Source organism: Chrysoperla carnea, chromosome 1 (assembly GCF_905475395.1).
Source record: "Chrysoperla carnea chromosome 1, inChrCarn1.1, whole genome shotgun sequence".
Classification (NCBI taxonomy): Eukaryota; Metazoa; Arthropoda; class Insecta; order Neuroptera; family Chrysopidae; genus Chrysoperla; species Chrysoperla carnea.
In genome coordinates this window covers 97,275,752-97,303,229 of record NC_058337.1, presented here as the reverse complement: position 1 = coordinate 97,303,229, position 27,478 = coordinate 97,275,752, and the positions used below count along the sequence as shown (strand labels likewise).

Sequence of the window (27,478 nt, the reverse complement as noted above, 5' to 3'; positions counted from 1 at the left end):
TTATGGATCAGACACATCAATGATATTTTGTAAACGAATAATACTACCCCAGATATAAACGACGACACCCACCTAGGATAATTTTTAACATTTTGTTCTATCTCTAACGGTTGACAAGATGAGTCCCACGGAATATAAGATAATTTTGAATGGAAAAATTAAAAAATCGGGTTTATTTAATGATCGCATCCAAGTTTTTGATATATAATAAAAAATTGGACACAGAGAGCGATTTTCTCAGAAACCATACATCTAATCGATACATAAACCCGATTTTTGTATTTTTTGGGTCAAAATTAACTTATGTACAGAGTTTGATCGAAATCGAAAACAAAAATTTTTTCCCGATTTTTTCTAAGGGGTACAAAAGAAAATTGTAAAAAATCGAAAAAATATTTTTGCCTTCGATATTGATAAAATTTATTATATAAGATAATTTTGAACCAAAAAATTCAAAAATAAGGTTTATTTAATGATTGGATGCTTGGCTTTTGAGATATAACTAAAAATTGGACATAAGGAGCGATTTTCTCAGAAAACATACATCTAATCGATACATAAACCCAATTTTTGTATTTTGTGGGTCAAAATTAACTTATATACAGAGTTTGGTCGAAATCGGAAACAAAAATTTTTTCCCGATTTTTTCTAAGGGGTTTTCCCTTAAGAAAATTGCAAAAAATCGAAAAAATATTTTTGCCTTCGATATTGATAAAATTTATTATATAAGATAATTTTGATCCAAAAAATTCAAAAATAAGGTTTATTTGATGACTGGATGCTTGGCTTTTGAGATATAACTAAAAATTGGACAAAAAGAGCGATTTTCTCAGAAACCATACATCTAATCGATACATAAACCCAATTTTTGTATTTTGTGGGTCAAAATTAACTTATATACAGAGTTTGATCGAAATCGGAAACAAAAATTTTTTCCCGATTTTTTCTAAGCATTCCGAATAAATTGAGCCATTGAAAATTTTTGTTTGAGGACGCAAATGAATTTTTAGAAAAATTGTCATAGAAATTATATCAAAACACTAAAAACAATCAAATGATATAAAACTGTACAACTAATTTATTTAGGTATTTCATCTGACATAAAATTAGGCAAAAGAATCATTCCAAATTCTCGTAAACAAAAACTAATGCCAGATGAATACTTATTACTACAAGCTTTATTGGAATTATGTTCATTTTTTGAATCAGATCCAGAAACGCAAAATAAAATTCTATATGAGTTAATACAAATTTGGAAATTAGCACAAGATAAATGTATTACACGTTTTATGCAAATTATTCTATCTGATATAGAACGTTGTAAAAATGCAACTCCGTGCATAATAAATCGTGTTATACGTAAAATTATCCGAACGAAAATTGGTAGAACATTAACTAATATATCGTCAGCAGAAAATGGACAGATTGATAAAGTATATGAAGTTTTAAAAATATGTTTTGAAAATTCATTATAAAAAACAGCAAAATAAAATTTTAATGCAAGAATATGTGTTCCTTCATGTAATTTAAATAACTGGTTTTGAAAAATGTCGAAAACAGATAATATTAAACTGTTTACAGAAATTCTAGGCAAGTGTGAATACGATAAACAAGACGATAATATCAAAAAGCAACTACAACAATTAATAACTTCATTGCTAAAAACTGCACAAGAAAACTGTGTTCAATATCTGATTCAATTCAAAGAAGAAAAGAAAAAGACTTTGTCGAAAGAGGAACTGAAGAAAGAAGCAAGATCATTAATGCACAAACAATTAAAACTATTATTAATAAATCAAGAATTTTTAAATTCATGCCGCAGTATTATTAATTCCAAAAATGAAATAGCAAGAAAAAACTCTTTGATTATACAAAATAATAACACTGAACATTCAAAAATAAACATAATTCCATTAACAGAGAGCAAAATAGTAAAAAATCCAAAAAAATCGAAAAAAGAAATAAAAAATAAAATTGAAAGGAAATTGCAGTCAAAAGAGGGTGATCAGTTACAAATTAATGAAAAATGCATAGAAAATACTATCCCAAAATTTAATGCAGTTCAACATGATCAATTAAAACCAATTTATAGTGCTATTACTGAAGCAATGAATTCAACAAATGCATGTAATGGAGCACCATTTACAACTCAATCGTATACATCCTGTAATCTTTCAACGACCATTAAGACTAATTTACTGGGTAGTAACCCAAACAGTTTAAAGTCTTCTAAATCGACCAAATCTTTATCACCAATCAAAAACGAACGAAATACATCACTAAAAACTGTGAGTGGAAAAGATAGTAAAAAATCAATAATTTCCATTCCAGTTGAAGTATCAATAAATCTACAAGGAGCAAGTTTAATACGATTTTCAAAAATAAAAGAATCAGTTGAAATTGCTATACGCCAGCGAAAAACATTTATGATATGTAGCTATGGAATACCAAGACGATTTTTAACGAATCGTGGTTGGGTCGAAAAAATAATAACTAGTAAAAACTCACAAGAAATTGTAATCAATGCAGAAAAAAAAACTTTGATACAATTGTTCAATTTAATTGATGATCCAAACCATGGATATTTATATAATAGAATGTTAAAATCAAAACTATTAGGGAATAATCCTTGCGATTTAATTTGGGATCCAAAACCACCTATGTACAATTTAATAAAAAGTATGAAAAAGCCCGTATATGTGAATCATTTTAGAAAACGTGGCCAATACGACTTTTGTTCAAAAATTGGTTTATGTCGCCATATGCGCAATTTAAAATGGAATTATCGACCTGGTTTTGCCGATGTTTATTTTCCACGTACATACATCTTTTCCGATAATGAAATGAATGATTTTATATATGATTTCCGTATTACGGCATGTATGGCATTACTTAAATGGACAGTAAGTCGATCGAAATTAAATAAAGCAATTGTTACAAGAGATGGTAAAGTACCAATTGATGCATTTTTCTTTGCCATCTTACAATGCATTGGATATATTAAACATTGCAAAGATTGTGAATTTCGAATATCGTATTCTGCCCAAACTTGGAATAATTTCATTGATCATTACTACCAATGCGTATATAAAGATGAAAATTTTTATAGTGCAGAAGTTGATGATGTTGCGGATATGATTACGCAAGCTACAGAAGTATTAGCACGCATTCGTGTTCATCGTCCGGAAATAAATTTTGAAGGAAATTATAATGTATGGATATTAAAACCGGATCAACATTCACGTGGTCAAGGAATTCATGTGTGCCGAAAATTGAGTCAAATTAAAGAATTGGTTAATAAAAATTCACATTTGCGTTATTTGGTTCAAAAGTATATAGAAAATCCGCTAATTATTTATAATACCAAGTTTGACATTCGACAATGGTTTTTAATTTCATCAACAACTCCATTGACTGTGTGGATTTATGAGTAATTAATCATTTATTTTAAATAATCCATCTCTATAATCTGCTACTTCTTTAGTGAGTTAATATAGCCGTGGTGGAGGCAAAGCTTTCTACCACTCTACAACTTATCGTTTAGCATTCCAAAAGAATGAAAAATAGTATCATTATAACTTGAGGCTTGGAATTTTGTTTCCAATCTATGCTTTTATTTTTTTTTTTATAGTGCCTAAATTGTAAAAATTAGTTTATATTTTTATAGAATATACCTGCTTCCAGTCAAATATGCCAAAATTATCTAAATATTCCTCCCGATAAAAAAAATTTCTTTGAAGCCATGAATCTGAACCATCTGTTTTGGATACTTTTTAAGAAATACAAGAACAAATTGAGTAATATGAACAAGCATCACTGTCTTCGTTTTTCCAAATCTCAAAAAGACTATTTTAGTCAATTCGATTGAGTTTCATTTTTCATAAGACTTGTGAGGGAATTTATTTGGTCATAACATTTTGTAATCATTTTTAATTTTTAGAGAATGTTATTTAAGATTCAGTTCACAGCAATATGACTTGACAAAATGTCACGAATCCATACATTTAACGAATAATTCAGTACAATGTCGTTACAAAAATAACACTGGGCGTGATAAAAATTTACCACGGGACAATATGTGGGACTCTATTAAATTTGATACATATTTGAAATCAATTGGTATGTATAAAAATCTTAAATTATTAGTTTCAATGACCCGGCCTGCAATTTTTTTTTAAATTTTAATATGTGCGCAGGCAGAATCTATTGTAACAAATGTATGATTTATTAAAATATAGGAGGTTGAAAGATATAATTTATAACAGGACAGTGGCGGATTTAAGGAAAATGTGTCAGTGTGCAAAATCTGTAAATAGGGCCGTTTTTTTAGTCTTCGTTAGTCAATTTGGTGACCACTTGGTGATGTCCTATCCTACAAATTTGTCTTTTTCCCCATTTTTTTTTAGTGTTCGTAAATGCACTTTGTGCTCTACTTCGAGGGCCCAGTGGGCAACTACTCACTTGTCACCCCTTAAATCTGCCACTGACAGGAAGACATTGAATTCCTTGACAATGTGTTGAAAAAATAAGGTCGTAATTATTCCACGTCTAACGTCTTAACGTCTACATATTTTAATTATTTATGCTAACAGGGGCTTTAGAAATATTAGTCTACTATCAAATATACAAAATCGATATCCAAAGCGATCAGGAAATTGTGATTCTAATGAATATAGTAAAAAAATATGATGAAGGTTCATTCATGTTGAATATTTGCAGGTCACCCAGAAGCTTGGAAAAATATAATTTACCCTAAAATGAAACAAGCGATTATGGCTGTTATATTATCAGCGAAAGATGACATGGAAAAAAGAGAGTATTCTTTTGAATTATATGGTGCTGACTTTATGATAACATCGGATTTTCAACCGTGGCTAATAGAAGTTAATTCTCACCCAGCGATGAGTCCATCCACATCAGTTACCGCTAGAATGTGCCCAGAAGTGATTGATAATGTTCTGAACGGTAATGATAGTATCTAAATTCAACTTGTTAATGTATTCGAAATATTTAATTAATTTACAAATTTTGTCTTCTACTTTAGTTGTGTTAGGTAAAAATGATGCAAATAGCAAATGCAAATTTGAATTAATATATAAAGAAGAAGAAGAGAAAGAAAATGAAATAAAATCCCCGGATGATTTATATGTTTATGGTACACCGTTACCAGTAAAATATTATACTTTAATTGACGAAGCAATTAAAACACGTACTTCTTCAATTATTCAGAAAACTGACAGTAATGATTCATTAACGTTAACAGATAATACAAATAGGAAAAATTCAGCATTCTACAAAAATAATTTTACATTTGAATCTTTACCAAACGCAATGGAAAAACAAGAATTAATTACAATGAGTTCTATACATTTACCGAACAATAGTGGTGACCCCATTACATCAATCGATGATCAAATTGAAATAACGAGAAAAATTGTACATATGCGATCGATATTAACTTATTTAATGAAGTTGTTAAATCGTGAACGTTTAAAACGTTCTATTGAAGATAAATCACAAAACAATACACAATTTGCACCTATTATTAATGAGCAAGATATTGAAAATACAATTGAAGATATACAAAACACAATTGAATCATTGACAAAAGGAAGATTATTATCAAATGTGAGTTCGATAAAGCCACCTGATTATTTAAATGATGAAAATAAGCTGTTAACAAATAAATCACTTCTTTCACCAAAAACTTTGACGAATATAATTACAATTTTGACTGTAGGTTTGTATGAAAAAAATCAATCTTGTTTTATTCCAAGATAATTTAAGTAAACTTATTATCCAATAACAAGTTAAGTAATTTATAAAATTTACAAAAAAAAATTAATAAAGTCCTAATTATGTAAGATTGTACAAAATCTATTAATTTTTCTGTGTTTACTAAGTATTTATAGTTTTTTATTGATAATTTTCCCTGTTATTATTGTATTTTCATTGATTCAACAACAACTTACCTGTGTAAAATAACTCAGTGAGTCAGCAGCGAAGTATAGATTCAATAGTTTATTTATCAAAGCCTTCCTTTACTGAATATGATTAAATTCTTGAAAGTATTTATACTATGCTTAGATTAAATACTTTTAGTATTAAAATCTGATTGAAATGGTTTCAAAACTTTAACATCCTATTATGATTTAATCATCACACGTACAGCTAGGTTCAACTCATAATCGGTACTATTTTTATTTTTATTACATATATTACTATTCACTAAGTCATAAATTCGCAAAGCATCGTCAAAACATGCAGTTCCTGCTAAAAACTGAAAAAATTCAATAAACAATTATTTAAAAAAAAAAAAAAGTACATTTTAATTAACCTATTAAAACTGTACAAAATTGAATTTCTTCCATAATTGATACATAATTCTTAATTTGAACGGTTCTAAAACTTTTTATCGCACTCAAGCCACTCAAATTTAATCACCCATCGGTTTATAATTAAACACAATTATTTTATATTGTTTTTATCATTAATTTGTGCATAGATTTAAAATTAGAACATATATTAATAGAATCGATCATATACGATTATCTTTAAACATTCAAATGTTCATCCATAATTTTATTTAAATACCTATCAAAATATAAAACATGATTATTTAAATTTTTTTAAATAACAGGTTTTAAAGAGAATGATAACTTTGGTCGTGAATTATTTTTTCCTAATATTTTCTTTTGTTCTTCTTTCACACGTTTCTCCTGTTCTTTTTTCAATTTTTGACGTTCTTCATCTATTTTTCGTTGTTCTTCAACCATTGCCAGCCTTTCTTCCGCCTATAATTCATAAAAAAATTATATTAATAATTGGGATGTTCAATAATAACATGGACAAGAACCATAACCATCATAATCATTTTATTAAAGGATCATAACCATTTTATTAAAGGATTTTTTATCAGCTGAATATACAGGATGGATTATTTAAGTTACTTTTTAATTGGTTAACTACAAAACGAGCTATTAGCCATAATAGATTAAAATGGTTCACCTATATACAAATCTAGAAAAAATGATGCTTGCGGGAAATGACTATTTAAAAGCTTTTTTTTTGTAATTTCATAACTATCTTGTCTTAAAACCGTCTCTGAACCAGTTGGAGTTTAATTTATTATTTGAAATAGTGTTTATTACTTTACTATCGGTGGGAAATGGTAAAACTTTTTGATGAGTTGTCATAAACCCCTTAGGAGAATCAATCTGAAATATTATTAGTATTAAACCCTGTATAAAAATACACATGCATTCATTTTTTATACCACACACACATGCAATGTTTCACTATTCATTTTTAAACAAGCTGTGTGAATTATATGACATTTAAGAGTGGGAATGTTATTTACATTGCAGTTTTTCTGATGCAGTATACGGTAGAGTTTCGAGCCCGCACTATCCGTAGCGCGTGTGATATAAAATATAGTTTTTTTAAATCTAAATTTTAATACTAATAATATTGAATATTGATTCTCATGAGGGACGAAAATGAACAAACTGTATAATTGGTTTTCTACCTCTAAAACTTTTATTATGCTGAACTTCAAATTCAAGTGTACGAGCTAAAAACACAACGAGCTGTTTTGGAGGCCCCTATTTATTTTTCGTACGTAACTATTAAATGAATGCGACAAGTTTAGCTCATGCAATAAGCAATTGGGTATCAGTCATATGAAACGCATTCGGAAAGATAATACTTTTCCGACTTGATTAATCAAAAACAATTTTAACTCACCAATTTTTTTTGGGCTTCTTCAATTTTACGGTTGTTTTCAGCCATGATTTGTTCTAATTCTTCCCGTTTTCGTTTTTCCTCTTCCTATAAGGGTAACAAAAATGTCAACAGCGAAATAATAGTAAATTGAATAAAAACAAATCAAAAATGAAGTAGTCATTCAAATGTCACATTCGTAATATTAAGTTTGTAATCAATCGACTTTCTATTTCTAAGAAATAAGAAAATCAAATATTGATTACAAATCATAATTAAGATATTCCATACACACTCATCAAACACACTAAGAATATAAACACAACATTATAATCATTTTTTTTAAATCTATGAATTGTTTTTAAATTTCACAAAAAAAGCTTTTCATCGGAATGTAGACATTTTGTATGTGCGAGGGTTGATATCTAGTTTTTTTTGCTACATTTGAAAAAAAACACCTGTCATCAGAAATAAATTTTATTTTTTGTTTACATTCAAAGAAAAAGGATCTATATAATAATATTTCGTACAAATTGGTTAAAAAACTTATTTTGTAGAAACAATTTTATAAATAAAAAAGTAGGCTACAGTTTACATTTAAAATCGATTCTTAAGTATTAATTCGAGACTCTATCATGGCGATTCACTCTCAGTATATATTCGAGTTGCTCTAAACATATCGAGTAATTAAATTTTAAAGTTACGACTTTAATAATTAGCAATTTTAAGTATTGCTAGTAAAACACCTATTATTGTTGCCAAGAATATTATTCTAAATCTATTCTTCAGCTCAAACAAGCGTCATTTTTATCGGATTTGTTGATTTTTAATTAATCAGTTATTGTTAATAAGATAGTGATACGCGAAAATCGAATGATATAGTGATAGCAACAACGATAAGCTATATTGCTTGAGCGTATGCTAATTTCCTGCTGATAATTATCTTACTTAAAATATGTAAGATAGTTCTTGCGTCTTTTATGTTTCCTGATTATAAACAGATTATTGGTATAGGCGCGTGTTTAGCCCGTAATTTAAATAGTTGATACACAAAAATGAATGTTTGTAAAATTTTTATCTATAACAATATTGGCTAAAGTATCGAATTTGGCTTTTGGTTAAAGTTTCTTGAAACCTTAGATAGAAGACAATATGCCATATAGGAAAAAAACCGAAAATGGTACTTGTAAATGAATTAATCATATGAATAAATTACTGTAGCTAAATACATGCAATGTATTACTTATGGAATTGAAAGTGCCATCAAATTGACCACCCCAGCACCCATTACCGCATTTGGAACAAATTCAAAAATTTGCTATTATTTTTATCCTTGCTTATATTATTCATCTCGCTCATTTCCGGAAACAAATTATAGATATTTTTTACTATATATAACAAAGATGCATTGTATAAGTATTCCCGTGGATGATTTTCGTGCAGTTATAGCGTTAATTAATGTTATTCGAAAAAAACTACTGCAAATAAGCTTTTGCATGATAATTTCATATACTTAAAATGGGTAAAATTGCCATGATTGAATCGCAATACGAAATCGAATCTTCAGAATTTATCTTTTAGTCTCTTTATATGAAAAAATTAAAATTAATGATTTATTCTCGAAACAATTTAACGATCAAATGTAAATGTGGTCTCATTTTTTACCAATAAAATTTTTTTAAATTAATATTTTAAATAATAAATAACAAATAGATCCATTTTCTTGGATATGGTAGTTTATTACAATAATAAAAGGTGGATAATACCTTATAAATCGTTGGCTCGTTGGAGGAGTCCGGCAGCGGAACTGAAAAGCCTTTTAGAATTAAAGGCTTGAAATGCATGATTCATAACAAAACATTCTTCGACACGCCCCTCTGATTACGTACGCTCTGACTTCACTGTTTGAACGCCAACAGCGAATAGTATATTTTTATTTTAAGACCAAGTTTGTTTAATTTTTAAATTATAATTAACAAGTTTTTAAATGCTGTTTTATTATTATATAGGCGGGAAATTCAACACTCAACAAAAAAAAATGTTCTCGGGCAATAAAACACAACCAAAATTTGAACGATGTTATATGAAAATATTATTTTAAGCGTTTCATAATGTTTCTTTTAAATTAAAAAAATTTCTTGATCAAAATATAAAAAACATTGTAATCTCCAATTTTTCAAATACAAAACGCATAAAACGATTTCCTATTAAAATTGTTCGTTCAAACTACCTTTTTCAAATAAAGTTAAATAGTGTAAAATACATTTCCACTAACTACATTATATTTTAGGTAAACCAATTCAAAAAATAAATTTTAATTATTATAATTAATATTTATCCATGATCCTAATTAGAAAATTAAAAATAATATACAGATCAAGATGTTATCAATTGAAACTAATAAACATTCCATTCTTCAAGTTTTCCTATTATTAAATTTCTTATTTACTTAAAATTCAGATCAATTTTATCTTATTTAAGAACCAGATCTTAAAATCAAGCATGAACTAAGTTATGAAATATTTTGTATTAATCAAACTGATAAATAATTATATAAAAGAATCAATTTAAGTTTTTAAAGCATGCTAGTGCCAAATTTTTTTGAATTTGCTGTCATAAATGTGATCAGCTGTCTCGAAAACCACCGAGTACCGATTTTAGAAGCATCTCGTGACAAATTTTGGAAATGAGATGAGCTCTGTAATCGGGGTACTCCGGTCCCCAAGTAAACCGAGAAGTATTTTAGACATCATATTCGGAATCAGCGACTACGAAAACTCTCGAGTTATTATTTTGCATGCATTTTATAACAATTTAGAGATAATCCTGGAGATGTGGTATACAACCAGGTCGACCTGGTCACCAGTTACATCGAAGAAACTTTTGAACATCATAGTCGTGATCGATATCAAATGTAATATCGTCTCGCCTATTGTACTTTAAAACATATTTTTACTTAAAATATGTTTGCAAAAATAAATTGAAATCTCATTTTCACAAAATATATTCGTCACAAATATCGCGGTGGAACAATATTTTGTAAAATTACTACAGATGAATGAACTTTTTTGGTTTCCTCGATCTATTATACATCATAATAAAAATAATAAAAATTCATTAATTGTGAATCTAGGAACGGTTCTGTGGGCATGTTAACGTATAAAAAATTATTTTTCGGAAATGACTAAAAGATACTCTAAAGAGGTCTTTACACTCGAATGTCAAATTGATACCTGGTAAGATTTCCGCGTAAGATTTTGACGTAATCAAAATGGTGGCTTAAGTTATACATTAAATAAAGCTATTATGATGTGGCTGACATACATTAAAGATCAGAAGGCCGTCATTTTATATATTAATTATTTGACATCAAACAACCACTGACTTTCAAAATTGTCTTTATAAGGTATTTCAACAGTTAATCCAGTCAAATATTCATTTTTACTTGCTTTTCTTTAATTTTACAATTTAAACCTTTGGACTAAATTAATTATTTTAAAGTAATCTCTAAAAGAATGAAAATATAATTTTGTTTTCAGATCTTTGAACACACTAGCTTGGTCAGATATTATATCGTTCGTTATATACAAAAAGAAGTTGGCTTTTCTTATTTTCTGCAAATTGGATCTAGTGATCTATTGATCAAAAATGAATATTTCGCCTGCAAAGTGAGAGAAATTTGCTTTTTGGTGAAAATGGGTGTGCCAAAAACAATAGAAATTCTTAAGCCGCCATTTTGATTATGTAGTAACTACCAAATGTAATAGGTGTAAACTTGGCAATCGAGTGGGAAATAATCCTAAAGATTTTAATAATTCCCAAAAAAATTCTGTGTACATGCCCGCGGAACCAGGTTTCGATTTAGGAATGCATATGCCTAAAGAACTTAGATTTAGTCGCGAAAGTAAAGTTACTTTCCTTTTTTTGAGATTCTTTAATTTGAGTATGCATACTTATCGAATAAACGAAACCAGAACAATGAATTATTACAGCACTTAGATGAAAATTAATCTAGATTTTAAGATTTCTGTAATTTTCATGATAAACTAATACATATAATTCAATTTTCAAATTGGTTTGATAACATCTTTAAATCAAATAAATAAAAAATTTTAATAGTTTGAATAACAAAAAATTACAACCCGAATAGTAATAATGATTGCAACCACTTTCAAATGGGTGTTTCTTTTTATATGTATATCGACAAAATTTACAAATAAATAACATTTATTATTAAAATAAATTCAATTTTAAATACATTTATTTTTAGTTAAAATCGAAAAATATAACACTTTAGTCATTCATTTTCTGGAAGTCACTAAGTTAAAAATATAAAAAAAAATTTTTCAAAAAAAACTAAAGAGACTAGAAAAATATATAGAAAAGAAATTTTTTTTACACAAAAATACGAACAATATAAATGACAAAAATAGATCGTCGATTATATATGTTTATGAACACCATAAGTCATTAAAATTCTCCAAAACGTCTCTGCATTGTTCTTACCTCACGTTTCTTTTCTTCTTCTAGTTGCTTTTGTCGACGTCGTTCCATTTCAGCCATCATTTGTTTTTCCATTATTTCTTTCGCTTCTTCGACACGCTTTGCAACTTCTCGTTCAATTTCATCACGACGTTTTTCTAATTCTTCTTCAACACGTTTATTAACAAGTTCCTCAATTCTTTTTGCTGTTTCTTCCTCGACTAATCGTTGTTCAGCCTCACGTTGTCTTCGTTGACGTTCCATTTCTGCTAATCGTTCAACCTCGTCCATTTTTCGATGTGACCTAGACTTTTTATGTCTTCTAGGCGTTTCTGTTGATCCATCTGTGCTACTAGTCGATGATATTGAATGAGATCGTTTTCTAGAAAAATCAAAAAATCAGGAACCAAAAATTTTACTGTATATTTATAAGTTTATAAGAAAAGATTCCTTAATAATCGTCGAAAACGTTTAAAGCCTACATAATTTAGAATATAAAGTACGATAAAATCGACCTCAATTATTTTACGGCAACCTACAGTGATTCTTCTTTCGAAAGCCATTTTGCCTTTTTCCAACGCCTCTTTATTTTACCAAGAAATCTAATAAATAACAAATACATATTATATTATTCAATTTCTTAGACAAAAAAAGGTATTGGGAAACTTCAAAACTTTCCTATATAAACGATTTTGAATATATACGAAAAATTCATTGGGCGCTTGAAGAGGAATGAATGGTACTTATAAAAAAAAAAGTTTTTTTCTCCATTTAATATTGAATATCTCGAAAACGTGATATCATGGCGCAATTTTGAATTTGGATTCAGTACGTCGAAATTCTTATGAAAAATCTTCTCCCAAAATGATTGCCCAATCGTCAAAATTCATCTTCGAAATTTTATGTTTCAGAAATTAGCTTCATCGAAGATTTTTTGCCATGAAGAGATTGTGTTAAAAAAAAAATAAAAAAATCAGCAAAACTTATCGGCGTTTAAAAAAAAAACATTTCGTGTTTTTTCTAATGTAAGCTACTTTACAACTTTTATTAATTAATTGTAAGTGTATGCAAAAACGTCCTTGTTCGTGATTTTTTATTTAGTTCCAAAACGACGTATGCATGTAGTAAATACTGCAATAAATATTATAGCTAGAATAAAAATTTGGCAAAATGTACTCCTTAGCAGCAAATGTAATGTGCTAACAAAATGTTTCAAATTCGGCAAATTGGTCGGTAAGTATTGCATAAAATCCTCAATTTATACGTATACAAGAATCTATCCTTAATTCACATCCGGGGGTGCCCACCCATATTCGTAGTTAAACTTCAACCTTAAGCAAATGAAACCAGTAAGTAGTTTTTGTTTACAGTTTGCCAATGTAATCTATTGATGAATAACCATGAAATTATGACTTTAATTAGCACGAATATCTTACCTTGATTTGATACTCCGTTCTTTATTTTTATCACCTATAGATTTCGACCTTCTACTATGTGAATGTGATCGATCTGATCTATCTCTTGATTTACTCCGTTTTCGCGAATGTTTACTTTTATGACTTTTTCTAGGTGATTTACTACGCGATCTTGAGTGTCCCATTTTATAATATTTTACTTATATAATAAATTAAAAATATTTACAAATTAAAATGTATAATTGTACACTTTTATAACATACTTAATTATTAACACATTTTGAATAAAATCGAAACCATTTCGTGGAGGAAAAAACAAGTTGACATTAATGTACTGTTTTGTTACCAATTACCAATCTACCAACCACACAATATAATTTAGGGCTAAAATAAAATATTCCTAAAAAATTATTAATTTTACAATCAATATTTTTCAATTTCCATTACTAGTTAAATTTTATTAAATTAAATTAAATACGCGATGCTTGATAAAGCAGCGTCTCATAATTTAATATAATTGCATTTCCATTCCATATTCCATTGAACAACAACTAAAGTTAATGGGTTTGTACAATAGAAAAATATGATAAAATAGTCCGCTCTACCTGTGAATTTGGCACCCTCACACTTTGTCTATCTCTTACTAGCTACAGAAAAATATATAAAGGCGCAAAATTAACAGAATATGCGAACGATCTTTTTCTCCTGTACAAGTCCCCAATGAACAAGCACACTAATTTGTGCACACGTTTCTATAGACCTTTTCATTTAAAAAAAGATTACCTTTTGTTTCGGACAGTTTTTCAAAAAACTAATGTGATAAAATGAGTAACAAATATCTTGTATCTTTGTCCAACTTATTACTGACTGTCCGAAACGTAATTGAAAACACCCGAATAGTAATTGAAATGAAACGGTCTACATTAGTAATCTGTATTCTTATTATTTCGGAACGGCTATTCTTCATAACAAATTGTTTTTTTTTACTCACTTATTACCTCCTTGAGCCAAGACTTCCTCAAATTTTCTTTTAATACATTAATTATTCTTGTTTAGAAAATAAATTTGTAATGAGATATCGTTAATAATAAAAAGTTTTCCAGTTCATAGTAGTACTATGAACCCTAACAGAGTGTTTGGTTACATACACGAATAAATCAGACGGATTCCCGACACATGCAATAGGGGATAATCCGAATGTCGAATTGGCCATATTACTCATAAAAATGTAACTTGTTATATTTTGTTAGTTAGAATACTGGAGTAAATCTAAGCAAAAAAAGGCTGTTATATGGATTAAAAGTTCGAGCAGCGAAACTTTGGGGTTTTTTTTTCACATCAAAATAAGTATTTTTTGAAATTTTTTACTTTCCCGGAGTGGTGCAACATGTATAAAAAACAAAATGGCGTCAAAAATGGAATTTTTTTTCAGAAATTTTATCATTTTTATTTTATATTCGCAAAAGGGGACATCGGTGGATATCCAAATTTGGTAGGTTTGTAGTCAATGTTAAGAACTACTCCTCATATTTTTTTGGGGGGGTTTCGTCCCTCCCCCTCCCAGTTATATATATATGTATACATACATATGGTAAAACAGTTCATTTGACTGTAACTTGAAAAATATTTGATTGATTTTAATGAAACTAATATCAATAGTAGGTTTCATTACTTACAACTTTCGGTTAAAATTTTAGCGAAATCCGTTACATAGTTCGGCCAAACAATTATTGCCAGAAAGTGTTAAATTTTCCGTTTTTCGCAAAAATATGGATCAAGGAGTTATTTTACGGGTAAGCCACTTATTATAAAAGATAATCTTAAAATCGAAAGATAATAAAAAATGCTACAATTTAAAAAAAAATTTAACCTCGTAGGACAAAATGGCATAAAATGGCAGCCATTTTAAACAATTTACTAAATTGGAAATTTTGGCCGAACTATGTAACGGATTTCGCTAAAATTTTAACCGAAAGTTGTAAGTAATGAAACCTACTATTGATATTAGTTTCATTAAAATCAATCAAATATTTTTCAAGTTACAGTCAAATGAACTGTTTTACCATATGTATGTATACATATATATATAACTGGGAGGGGAAGGGACGAAACCCCCCCAAAAAAATATGAGGAGTAGTTCTTAACATTGACTACAAACCTACCAAAGTAAAAAAATTTCAAAAAATACTTATTTTGATGTGAAAAGAAAAACCCCAAAGTTTCGCTGCTCGAACTTTTAATCCATACACAAGGCGTAATTTCACTCTACTAGAATATAACTTGTTAGACTTGATATCATGACAAAATTTGAAAGTGAAATCGAAATTGATTAAAAAACGAAGAAGCTAAAAGCAATCAAAGATTGCATTCAAAGGCTACTCATCTCCTTTTAGCAAAACAAAGTTTTATATGTAATCTCAATGGCGATACGTACGTATGACGTCACTAGTGGGTATCTTCCTCTTTGTTTAATTAGGAATTTTAAACGTTCATATCTTGCATACTAGTAAAGATTTTTAAAAACCAACTTCACTTTTCTATTCGTGACGTGAGAATTCTTCATTTAAAATGATAAAAAAATTTTGTCCGATCCCCTATTGTCCATGTGGTAGTTTTATTAAAATAGTTTTTGATATTTAATTTTCCGATGGGTATCTTAAAGTCGAGTGTAGTCATGCTCCAAATTTTTTTAATTTATGTATATTTAGATTTTTTAGACTAGAAATCTTCCTGGTCGTCCTCAGAAGACCTTATCAAAGTTCCATTAGTTTTAAGTTAGCCAGCCTATGTACAAGTAAAGTTTACTTCTTTAGGAGTATAACATGCAATGTTGTACAGGAGACTAGTTCACCTCAAAAAAACTTCTTGTAATATTATTTCTGGTTAATAAATTTTAAATCTGATCAATGGTTTAGGAAGTCATAGAACACAAACAGACATGTATGCATTCATTTTTTATAAATAGATAAAAAGAGAAAAATGGGCGTATCTTCATGAGATTTGTTAACAGAGAAATCAAAAAAATTATGATAATATAAAAGTTTTAATGATTTCGAATGATTTAAGAATGAAAAAATATACTGTTAGTGAATTAATTTCGTCGAATTTTAAGTCAACAGCCGGACAGCCTTAATAGAAAATTTAAATAGATATTTTCAAAAATAATATCGATAAATATACTTTAATCTATTACCAGTTAATTGTTATTGCAGGCAGCATCTTGTGTATAGAATTTATATGCATAGAAAAGGATACACACCAAGAACGACGCAAACAATTTATATAATTAATTTTCAAAACATGGAATCTCCTTTAGTCTTGACCAATATCCTACATATTATGTATTTTATTAGCTGATTCTGTTATTAAAAATAGTAGCAGCTTGACGCAAAACTCTTCCTAAGAGTTCGACTTTTTTCGAATAATTCAGTATTGAACTAGATTCGAATCATTTGAATATTGGGTTGGTAATCGGATTGGAGAAATTTCAGTTATTCTAAAATTTTAATACTGAATTCGAAATTCCAATCGAATAATGAATGTTAAACGAAAGATATGGATATTTGTACACTTTTAATTTGTTATTTGTAATTTTATAAATTCCTGATTAAAATCATATTATTCATTTTTTGTCAATTATAGAGGAATAATATACTTATAACTGGTACAAAAATTTACTTTCTTATTATTTATAGGCAATTTTATTATAGACATGATATACAAATTTCATAATAAACAAAATTAAATCTAAATATTATTTTTCTAGTCTGTTTTTTTCTAATCGATCCATTCATAGACCTAAGCGATACATTTATATTTTTCGTCAGTAGCCAGAGCACGATAAGCTTGAAAATGAGGGCTATATTATGGAATTTGATAAAGGAATAAGGAAGATCTCGCGTGGACAGGAAAAAACAGACAAGAGCGAAATAATATATTGTACTATTTAATCAAGGTATTAAATGTGTTTAAAACTATTTAAAAAATGTATTATTTATATTATTTATAAATATTATTGATAAAATAATATGAATGAATGATCTACTTATACAGTGTGATCATTTCAAAAGTATCCACCCTCAATAACTCTTGCCCTGATGATTGTTTTGAGTGAAAACACGTCGATTAAGATATCGAGGGGGAAGTTCAAAAATAGTATCTAGAGAATTTTAATTTTCACCCCTTCGTACCTACCCACCCCAACTTTGAAATTTCAAATAGTACCCCCTACTTTGTTATACATCATTTGAAAGGGCATAAAATTCTCTATTCACAATAATAAAAAATTGGAATCGAGCGATTGTTTCTCAAGATACGACTACACAGAAGATGGGAGGTATCCATCCTTATCAACTCTTGACCTGATGTGATTATGGTTTTGAGTGAAAATACGTCGATTTAGGTATCGACGGGAAAGAACCGCAAACGATCGATTTCATTTTTTTATCATATGTAAAAAGAAAATTTTATGCCTTTTCAAATGAGGTATCAAAAAGTGGGAAGTTCCATTTGAAATTTCAAAGTTGGGTGGGTGGGGGTGAAGGGATGAAGTTATTAAAATTATTAAAGTTAACATTTTTTAATCAAATATCAAACATGTGAACAAGTCCAATTGATACACACAGCAAATTTAATTAAATTGTAGACTGGCGTACCTATCATGGTGTAGTACACTACTACAGCTTGTTCTATCAGATAGTAAATAAAACAACACTTGTAGATAGATAATAGAAATAGACTAAGAGCTGACATAGGCTGACTTTAAACTGGATGGTCTAATTTCACAGGTATTATATGAAACCGTCTTAAAATGATATTGTATTTCAATTCTTGGACCTTTTAAGATTCCGATAACTTAAAATGAATTTTTTTTAAAATATTTTTGTTTTTAACTTAACGATTTAATTAAAGCCCTCCCACCTATAATTATATAATTGTTAATTATACGTTATTGATATTAAATACTAGCTCGAACCGTGCGGAATCCCGCTCCCGTAGTTACCATAACTCGAGGACATCCGGTACCCGTGGCTAAAAAGAACAATCCTAATTTCGTAGAAAAGTGGTGAAAAATATCAAAAGTCCTTAAATTAATATTAGGAAAACATGTAATAAAAATAGTAATTATTTCTTGAGTATTAGGAGAGCATTTGTAAAAGTTGTCCTTGTACGGATATCGGACTTTACTTGAAGATTATTAGGGTGCATCAAGGTCGGATTTAGGCCGAAGAGCCTTCACCAATTCGAAAATAATCAGACAGAAACAAAATTTTTTAACTAAAAGATTCTATGGCGTGATCGTTTTCATTTGATTTTTATATCACATTCAAATTTTTCGCTCGATGCTAAAAACGCTACGAATAAACGTTTGAAATAAATCACGCATGTTGTCCTCATGGTCTCCGAATTCTAAATCCGGCCCTGGGGAGCATTAAATTTGATATTTTCATAAATAAAAAAATAATTCATTCAATGTCAGCTCTTAGTTTATAAGTATAAAACAGATTTGTAAATCACAGATCCGGGTATAGTCTCTTTTAAACATTCATTATTATGAATAGTTTTAATATTATAATATGTATATAGTAAGAAATACTACAACCAAACCGGACCTAAAGCGTGCAAAAATAACCCTCCGGCAGCTTACCTTCAGTTCAATATTTACACACTTATAGGTCCCAATATAAATAATAATTATTATTATTATACAATGAATTTTTTTTATTCATATATTCACCTTAAAAATGTTATTCTAATCGAATACTTTGTATCATCATCAACTATGAATTTAAAAATTTTTTTGTGTATTTAAAAAATATAAATAAACATATTTTTTGGACATTTTTTTTTCTTAGATTAATGGTGTGTTTGTGTTTTGTGTTTTGAGTGTGGTGTGGCGCGAGACAATTTGACGACTCGCTATTTTTAATTCAATAATGACGCCGGAATTATTTATTCATTTTATAGTGAAAATTCACAAATGTTATTACATAATTATGGCTTTTTATTTATTTATTTATGTAGGTAAGTATTTGTTTTAGATAAATTGTTGATAAATCGAACAATAGATAAAGTACGTAGTTCTTTGACTCTAATAAGTATTAAAACCTGGAAACACTCACATGACTTCGATACACAGGTGTAGATAGCTAAGGCAACAAAATGATGATTCAAAAATTTGGTCACATATTTTATGAGTAAGTCTCTGCCTAAAAAATATCCATAAGTTTGATTATTCTTCTGGTAGGCAGACAGTAAATACAGTCGAAAAACATTACCCTCCTTATGAGAAAGTCGGGTAACAGGTTACAAGCAAAATAGAATCAAATTTAAGTTTTATATTTTTTTAAAAACTTTCCTACTCTCACTTTCTGTGCAAGTCAGTCTAATAATGTCAGTCCGATTTAGATTTTTGCACTATTAAAGGATAAATATATAACATTTTGAAATATTTACAAGCGTAAATTCAGAAACTAAATGAGTTAAGAGACAGTTGGATAGGGCGCCATCCATAAATTACCAATTTTACGATTTTTAAACACCCGCCTCCTCCTTGTCACAGATGGTCACATTTTTGAAGCCCTCTCCCACTTGGTGTGACGTCACATATTATATAATTTAATAGAAATAATTAAAATAAAACAGCGGGTAAAATTTTTTTTCTTAAATTCTTAATAAAAACAAGTGAAAACAAACAATTGACTGAGTTAAAAATACCATGTATAGACAGTGTTGATGAAGCAATCGTTTGTTTTTTGACGTCACGTTAATAAAAACAGATATCCACTTTTAAATAGCTACACACACACTGATATTCCCATATTAATGCATACTACAAAATTTGCACCTAATAAGCGACCTCGTGGGTAAACAGTGATGTTTACAAAAAAAATTTTCAAACAAAAGTTGTTTATTTTTTTATAAAGCACATTTTTTACATTTAAACTTTTGTTCTATCTCTAACGGTTTACAAGATGGGTCCTACGGACCCAAGACCCAATTGACCCATATTGCTCATTTACGAACTTAAACTCAGTTTTTAGGTCCTGAGTGCGCTATAAAAATTTCATCTTGATATCTCTTTTCGTTTTTGAGTTATCGTGTCCACAGACGGACGGACGGACAACCGGAAATGGACTAATTAGGTGATTCTATGAACACCTATACCAAAATTTTTTTCCTAGCATGAATATTTTTAGGCGTTACAAACTTTGGAATAAACTTAATATACTATTTATATTTCATATATACATGGTATAATATATAATAAAATCAACATTAAGTCAAATAATTTAAATAAGGTTGTATAATAAAAAATAAAATTATTAATTTTTACAAAAAATACCGACTAATAAAAAGAAAAGTCCACACTTTGATTCCATTAGATTAGCAATCAAATTTGGGAGTATAGATATACGGAGGTTAGATGGAAATTCATTTTACTAGAAATTATGGCCTTAGGACTAACGGATGCTAATACTAAACCATCCATTCTATGTGGGATTTTGCGACTTTGATAATGACTGAAATGAATAATGACTTTGAAAAATGGTAGACGCAAATTTAAAAAAGTCTAAAAAGTATGGTTTTCTAAAAACTAGAGTTAATTAGATTTATTTATTTTTTGATTATAATTTTAGTTAATTAGTACATTATCACGGAAAAATTTATCAATAATTGAATAATTTATTCTTCGCATATTTACGAAGACGAAAAAAAGATAATCTCTACTTTTGGTATAATTTCCGTTTTTATATAAGTTCTAAATTTTTTTAAAGAGTTTTTAAAACTGCATGTTAAAAAAATCTATCGCGTTTTCTCACAGATTGATTCTTACATATCCCCTAATAGATATGATAATTTCCTCATAATTATATCCATTACCTAAACTCGTGGTTCTTTTTTTAATTGACTATACTTTGATCACGCTTTGATACACCAAACTCATGTTAAAAATTGCATTGCTGACTATCATATGACCATAAATTACAAAATTATAATCTGGATGAAGAATAATTTCATAAGAAAAAATTCGAATAAAAATAATAAATTATCAAATATTTCCCACATCTCAGTAAGGAAAGTTGAAAATACATTTAATAGATATACACATACACGGTATAGATTTTCCTTTAATAAACAAGGACCAGCACATTAGATTTACATATAAGTAGTCATAAGCCGTCCTTGTTCAACAGTATATAAAAGTTTTATATGTTTGTATTATATGTGGAATTCTGCCTGCATAATATGTATACTAGTAATCTAAACAATGATAGCTGCTGTATTTTGGTATGTGTTATGAAATTGTAAAAACTTATCGTTCCTCGCGCAAGTGGTATGTTGTCATCTGTGGTATAAGTAGTGAAATTTAGTTAACCAAATCATACTTACCTGGCGTAGGGGTTACCGTGATCAACAAGGCGGTTCCCCCAGGGCGAGGCTTTTCCATTGCACTACGGTTAGGCTGACCCTTGCGATTATCCCTAATGTGGATAACTCGGGCGCGTAATTTTTGGTAGTCGGGACTGCGTTCGCGCTATCCCGGTCTGTTATTAATCAAAAAATATTTAAACTCTATATACACTTATGATGACCAGAAACACACCATTATTGCCTCGGTCATTTGTATAGTAAATGTTACCCTTTTAAAACGCACGTTTGATCAATTTTGCATATATAATATATAAAATGGGGTGTACGCCATCACACGGTGAACGCAATGGACAAAAAGCCCGCAGACTCGTGCTAATTCGATCCCATGAGATCACAAGTAGACGCCAACCCCGTAGATCACACACATAGTGGACGCCATCACACGGTGAACGGGGAGGCCAAAAAGCCATTTTTACCAAAAGTAATTTAGGGAAAAATGAACTTTTTCAAATATCATTACCTAATTCATAGTGATGATGAGACTTCATGATAGTCGAAATACGTATTTATATAAAACAAAAATTCAAATAAGACGGTTTTAACCTATTTTCAGTTCGAATAAAATCTCTGCCATGAGTAAATAAGCTGAATCATTTTTATTTTATCTCTTCATTAAAGGTTAACATTTGAAATTATAATTCTTGACCTCTTTTTATCTAAAATAATATTTGATATATTATAATTTATCCAAAATTATAATTTACGTACCTACCTTTTGTACATTACAATAAAAATTGCTTAATACTTGGGTAAACTGAGTATATTAAACAGATTTAGAATTATTAAGAAATAAACACGACGGAATAAAATTACAATAAATATTTATTTCATTTTAGATCCGGTAGGTAAGGTAACAAATTAAAATATCATAAAATTTATTTAAATAATATCTGGTTGAAGAACATGATTTCTTAATATATATATCATGAGGATGTCACAGAAGTAATGAGAATGTCTAAGACTTGGCTTCCTTCCCCAAGAGTTTTACAGAGAAACATGTATTAAAAATTGTATCAAATAAACGTTTCAAGGGTCAAAAATGATATTTGTGTGACCTTAAAATGAGGTGGAAGGGCCCTATGATGGTCAATTTCAAATGGAAATCTTAATTTTTTACTGTCGATTCTTGTAAAAGACATAAAAATCACTGCAAATGATTCCACAGAAACTTGTACCACTTTTTTGTATGTTCTTAATTTTGGAATTCACGGTTTCGAATTTTTAACCAAAAGCTACATTTATAAAAATTTTTTTCAAATCATTTAGATTCGAAAATATATTTATAAATTAACTTCCCTCTTTCAGTCTCTTCACTATACACTATTGAGGAATAATTTGAACCCTTCAACCAAATCAGAACTTTCTACTTCTTATAGTTTTGGGAAACTAAATTTCGCATGTTAGTGCTCTGAAAGTTCCAGAACTTTCCCGTAAATTTTGGAAATTTTTTAAAACGATAATTGAACAAGAAAAAAGATAGACTTATGTGCGATTTTTCCAGGAGATAACAGCTGATACAGTTTATATTTCAAAATAAATTTTTTTTGCAGAATTGTGTTCATCTGTAAACTCTGAAGATCCATGTACGAATAAAATTGACGGATTTCACACAACAATAGAAAGTAATTGTCAAAACTATTATTATTGCATAAATGAGAAATTAATTCAAAATCAGACCTGCCAAAATGATTATGCATTTAGTTCATTGAAACAAATATGTGTTCCTGCATTCGAAACATCATGTATTGATATAAAATGCCCCTTATTTGCCATCAATAATTATTACACTATTCCTGACACCAAATGTAAAATGTACTATCAATGTTTCAAAAACGGAGAACGTAAAGATTACATATGTCCAGAAAATATGTCTTTTAGTTATGAACTTCAGACATGCGTTAAAAAGGGATTATGTTATGATCCAGTATGTACTGGCAGAGTAAATGGTAATTATCCAGATACAACTCAAGGTTGTATTCGAAATTTCAATTGTACGGGTGGAAAAATTGTTTCAATCGAACATTGTAAATTTGATGAAATATTTTCCGAAACTCAAAGACGATGCGTAAAACGATCTAATGATATATGCCAATTACCACAAGAAACAGCTGTTGCATTTCCAATTCAACAACGTGGCAATATATGTGCCCGTTTGGACGATGGTGTTTATACTGTGCCTAATTCTGACTGCAAAGAATATTTTATTTGTAAATCTCATGTTAATTTAGGAACTTTAACTTGTGGAAACGATTTCATATTCAACGGGAAAGAATGTGTATTTCAAGAATATTATCAGTGCAAGGATCAAGGATGTTCGAATTTAGAAGACGGTATTTACACTGATTTACATTCAGGATGTCAAGATTATTTTTATTGTTTGGAAAATAAAGTAATTTGGAGGCAATCATGCCCTGAGAATTCTCTGCATGATGGAATTAAATGTGTGGATGAAAAATCATATAAATGTCCATTACTTCTCGAACATGACATGAAAGTTTGTTTAAATTTAAAAGATGGTTATCATCGAAATCATATAAAATGTAACGAATATTTTTATTGTGTCAATAATGAGCTTATCATGAAAGGAACCTGCCCTGGAGATCAAATTTGGAATGGTTTTACCTGTGTTGACAGAGGATGGTACTTTTGTGAAGGTCCAAAAGAATGGATTGGATGTTTGATAAAAGAGGGTTATTTTACTGATACATCACCGAGTTCTCAATGTACAAACTATTATTATTGTTCAAGGGGACAAGTTACATACTATGCATGTCCGCCAACCGAATCTTTTGATGGTGAAAAATGTATACATAAAAGCTTATACAATTGTCCTACTGATGAAATGTACTTAAATGTATGTGAAAAGGAAATTAATGGTTTTCATGTACAAGATAACACAAAATGCCAGAAATACGTACAATGTCAAAATGGTAAAGTATATCGTGAATTTGTTTGCCCACATAATCAAGTTTTTGATGGTATAAATGGTTGTGTTTATAATAATTGCACGAAAACGTTACCAAAAGAAACATGCAATAAAGAAGGATTCTTTTTAGATTTAGACTCAAATTGTACTTCATATTATTTTTGTATAGACGGGCGTCGAACAGATTTAAAATGTCCAACTGATACATTATTTAATGGTCAAGTATGTGTTAGTAAGAATACTTATAAGTGTCCTGAGAGTTGTCATCGATTTAGACGGTGTGGTGATCTTAAATGGTAAAATAATATTGTGTGTTACAATTTACGAAGAATTTTTATATTACACTGCCTTAGTAAATGCGAAACTTTGTTAAAACGGAATTTAGAACCAAACGCGAACGTCCAGTGGAAGGATTATCAATAAAAAATACTATCGGATCGTTTGGACATGTTTTCAGCTTTTGGTAACCTAGTTATAAACCAATAATAGTCTGGATCAATAGTGGCTTATGAGATAAACGGTCGCATTAATTAAGTTATTCTTTAGAGCATAACTAAAAATATTTGTTTGAAACATTCTTATATAAAACGAACACACGTTCGACAGAAATTGAATGTAAAACTCTCAAGCATTTTATGTACTCAATTTCTGCTATATACCGGATGTATCAGAATAACTAGTCAATTTTCAAAGGGTTTGTAAGGTACGTCAAAACATACCTACTCTAGTTAACGAATCAAAATCAATAAAATTGCTTATTATACGTCAGAGTTTTAATGAAACCCGATGGAATGTGTTGTTTGTGGTGCTTATATTACTGATTGAAGATTACTGTGCTCTCTTTACTCCCGCCTTATTAAGGGAGTCAAATGGAGTAACTGTGTGGCATCCATCTCTTAACAGCTACGAAAGAGGCTGAATAATCGATCCACTTACGATTGAAACCGGAAGCTGAAAACTTGTTTAATTACTCGGAAATGGCCGATTTACTAATTAATAATAGTAGGATTTTTGAATATAAAAATAAATGTTGAAGTGATGTAAACTTGATAGAATTGACTGAATTAATTGTTGAATACCCTGTATAGAAATTGTTTGATATCAGTGCTTGCATTATTTTTAATAAATTATAAAATATGAAAAAACAAACAAATTCCGAGGTGTTTTAGAAAACAATTGTAAAATTCTTTGTTCAAAATTATTTATTTAGAGAGCATTTTCATTGTATATAGAGTAATTAAAAATTTATGTACCTATATCTCTGTAAAGATTCACCCAAAAAACTGTATGAAGAGGTTTTTTGTTTAAATTTCGTATAATTATGCATGAGCTTCTCAGATCGACGAATCAATAATTCCTTGTTTATTCATCAAGGAAAAAAGCACCTTTTTCAATGTTTTTATGACTTTGAACTTGAGTCTCCCAATTGTGCTAGAGGGCTGAAAATCGGTATGTTAACTGGGTTATGTAAATTTTAATAGCTTTTTAATTTGCTGTCAGACACTGATTACAGCGACGAACATCGTGAGCCTTAAAGACCAATGGCAGTTATTAGAAGTCTCAAACCAACGCACGCATCACACTAATCCGTGTCTAACGGCAAAAGAAGCTATTAAAATCCGCAAAGTTCTAGTGATGTTAATTTTTGAGTTAGCAAGGTATTATTAACTTGTGGGTATGACGCACTGCGCGCACGTGTTTGTGTCGTGTGAGTATATGACAGATAAACATAATATACAATTATTTATTACACTTGTTATTAAATAACTTCTTAATTATCCATTTTACGTCAAAAAATCGCTCTAGTAATCTTTCAATGTTAAACAAAAAACTCTCTATAATTTTTTTGTTAGATGTACTGTTAACATTCCACTAATTTGTTTCTTCTTTTGTGCATAACTTTTTAATTACTCAATTTGCGATGAAAATGCTCTCTAGAAAAATTATCTTCTGTGCAATTTTTTAACGCACCCTATAGAAGATATAAGCAAAAAAGCTATATCTTTTTTCAAGATAGTACCGAAATTAGGTGGCCGATGACCCCCAAAACTGAGTTTAAACTCACAGGATACCTCGAGGTATTGATCAACACATATACAAAGAAAATTACGCCCTTCCAAAATTGCAAGGTTGAATGTAACTTTTCAGTAGTAATATCAATAAAAGCAAAAATTGTAGCAGAAAATAAACTAAATAAAAATAAAAGAACAATAATTTTTTAATAATACGTAGAAAAACTTTGTAAGCTGTAATTTATTTTCATGTTATTTATAAATATTTTAGATATATATTTTATTTATTTTTATATAATATTTATGTACCTATAATGATAAATTTTTTAAACATAATTTACTTAATTTTTTTGTAAGTTAATTACAAAATAATAAATTATATACAATATAATTAAACTTATTAGATATATTTACTTTTTTGGTTATTTTGCATTACCTCATTTAGGCTTGCCTCGCATGGTCAATATTATTGAACCAATATTGAT

At 29.0% G+C, this 27,478-nt stretch overlaps 3 protein-coding genes and 1 non-coding gene across 4 annotated transcripts; 3 read left to right on the top strand and 1 right to left on the bottom strand.

Annotated features, from left to right (window-relative positions):
• The first annotated feature begins 1,547 nt into the window (after positions 1–1,547).
• On the top strand, positions 1,548–6,511 carry LOC123292450 (tubulin monoglycylase TTLL3-like). Its single transcript, XM_044873119.1, has 5 exons — positions 1,548–3,430; positions 3,941–4,119; positions 4,720–4,965; positions 5,045–5,736; positions 6,506–6,511. The coding sequence occupies exons 1-5, from the start codon at positions 1,548–1,550 to the stop codon at positions 6,509–6,511; spliced, it is 3,006 nt and encodes a 1,001-aa protein (XP_044729054.1).
• LOC123305005 (UPF0430 protein CG31712) lies at positions 6,410–13,947 on the bottom strand. The gene is made up of 4 exons (XM_044886594.1): positions 13,641–13,947; positions 12,229–12,586; positions 7,747–7,830; positions 6,410–6,794 (listed from the first exon to the last, which is right to left on the bottom strand). The coding sequence occupies exons 1-4, from the start codon at positions 13,802–13,804 to the stop codon at positions 6,630–6,632; spliced, it is 771 nt and encodes a 256-aa protein (XP_044742529.1). The 5' UTR covers positions 13,805–13,947; the 3' UTR covers positions 6,410–6,629.
• Positions 13,948–19,487: 5,540 nt separating this feature from the next.
• Positions 19,488–26,077, top strand: LOC123290406. Its single transcript, XM_044870576.1, has 2 exons — positions 19,488–19,643; positions 23,606–26,077. The coding sequence occupies exons 1-2, from the start codon at positions 19,556–19,558 to the stop codon at positions 25,279–25,281; spliced, it is 1,764 nt and encodes a 587-aa protein (XP_044726511.1). The 5' UTR covers positions 19,488–19,555; the 3' UTR covers positions 25,282–26,077.
• Positions 22,006–22,167, top strand: LOC123291144. Its single transcript, XR_006534936.1, has one exon. It is a non-coding gene; the product is annotated as a U1 spliceosomal RNA (small nuclear RNA).
• Positions 26,078–27,478: the final 1,401 nt, after the last annotated feature.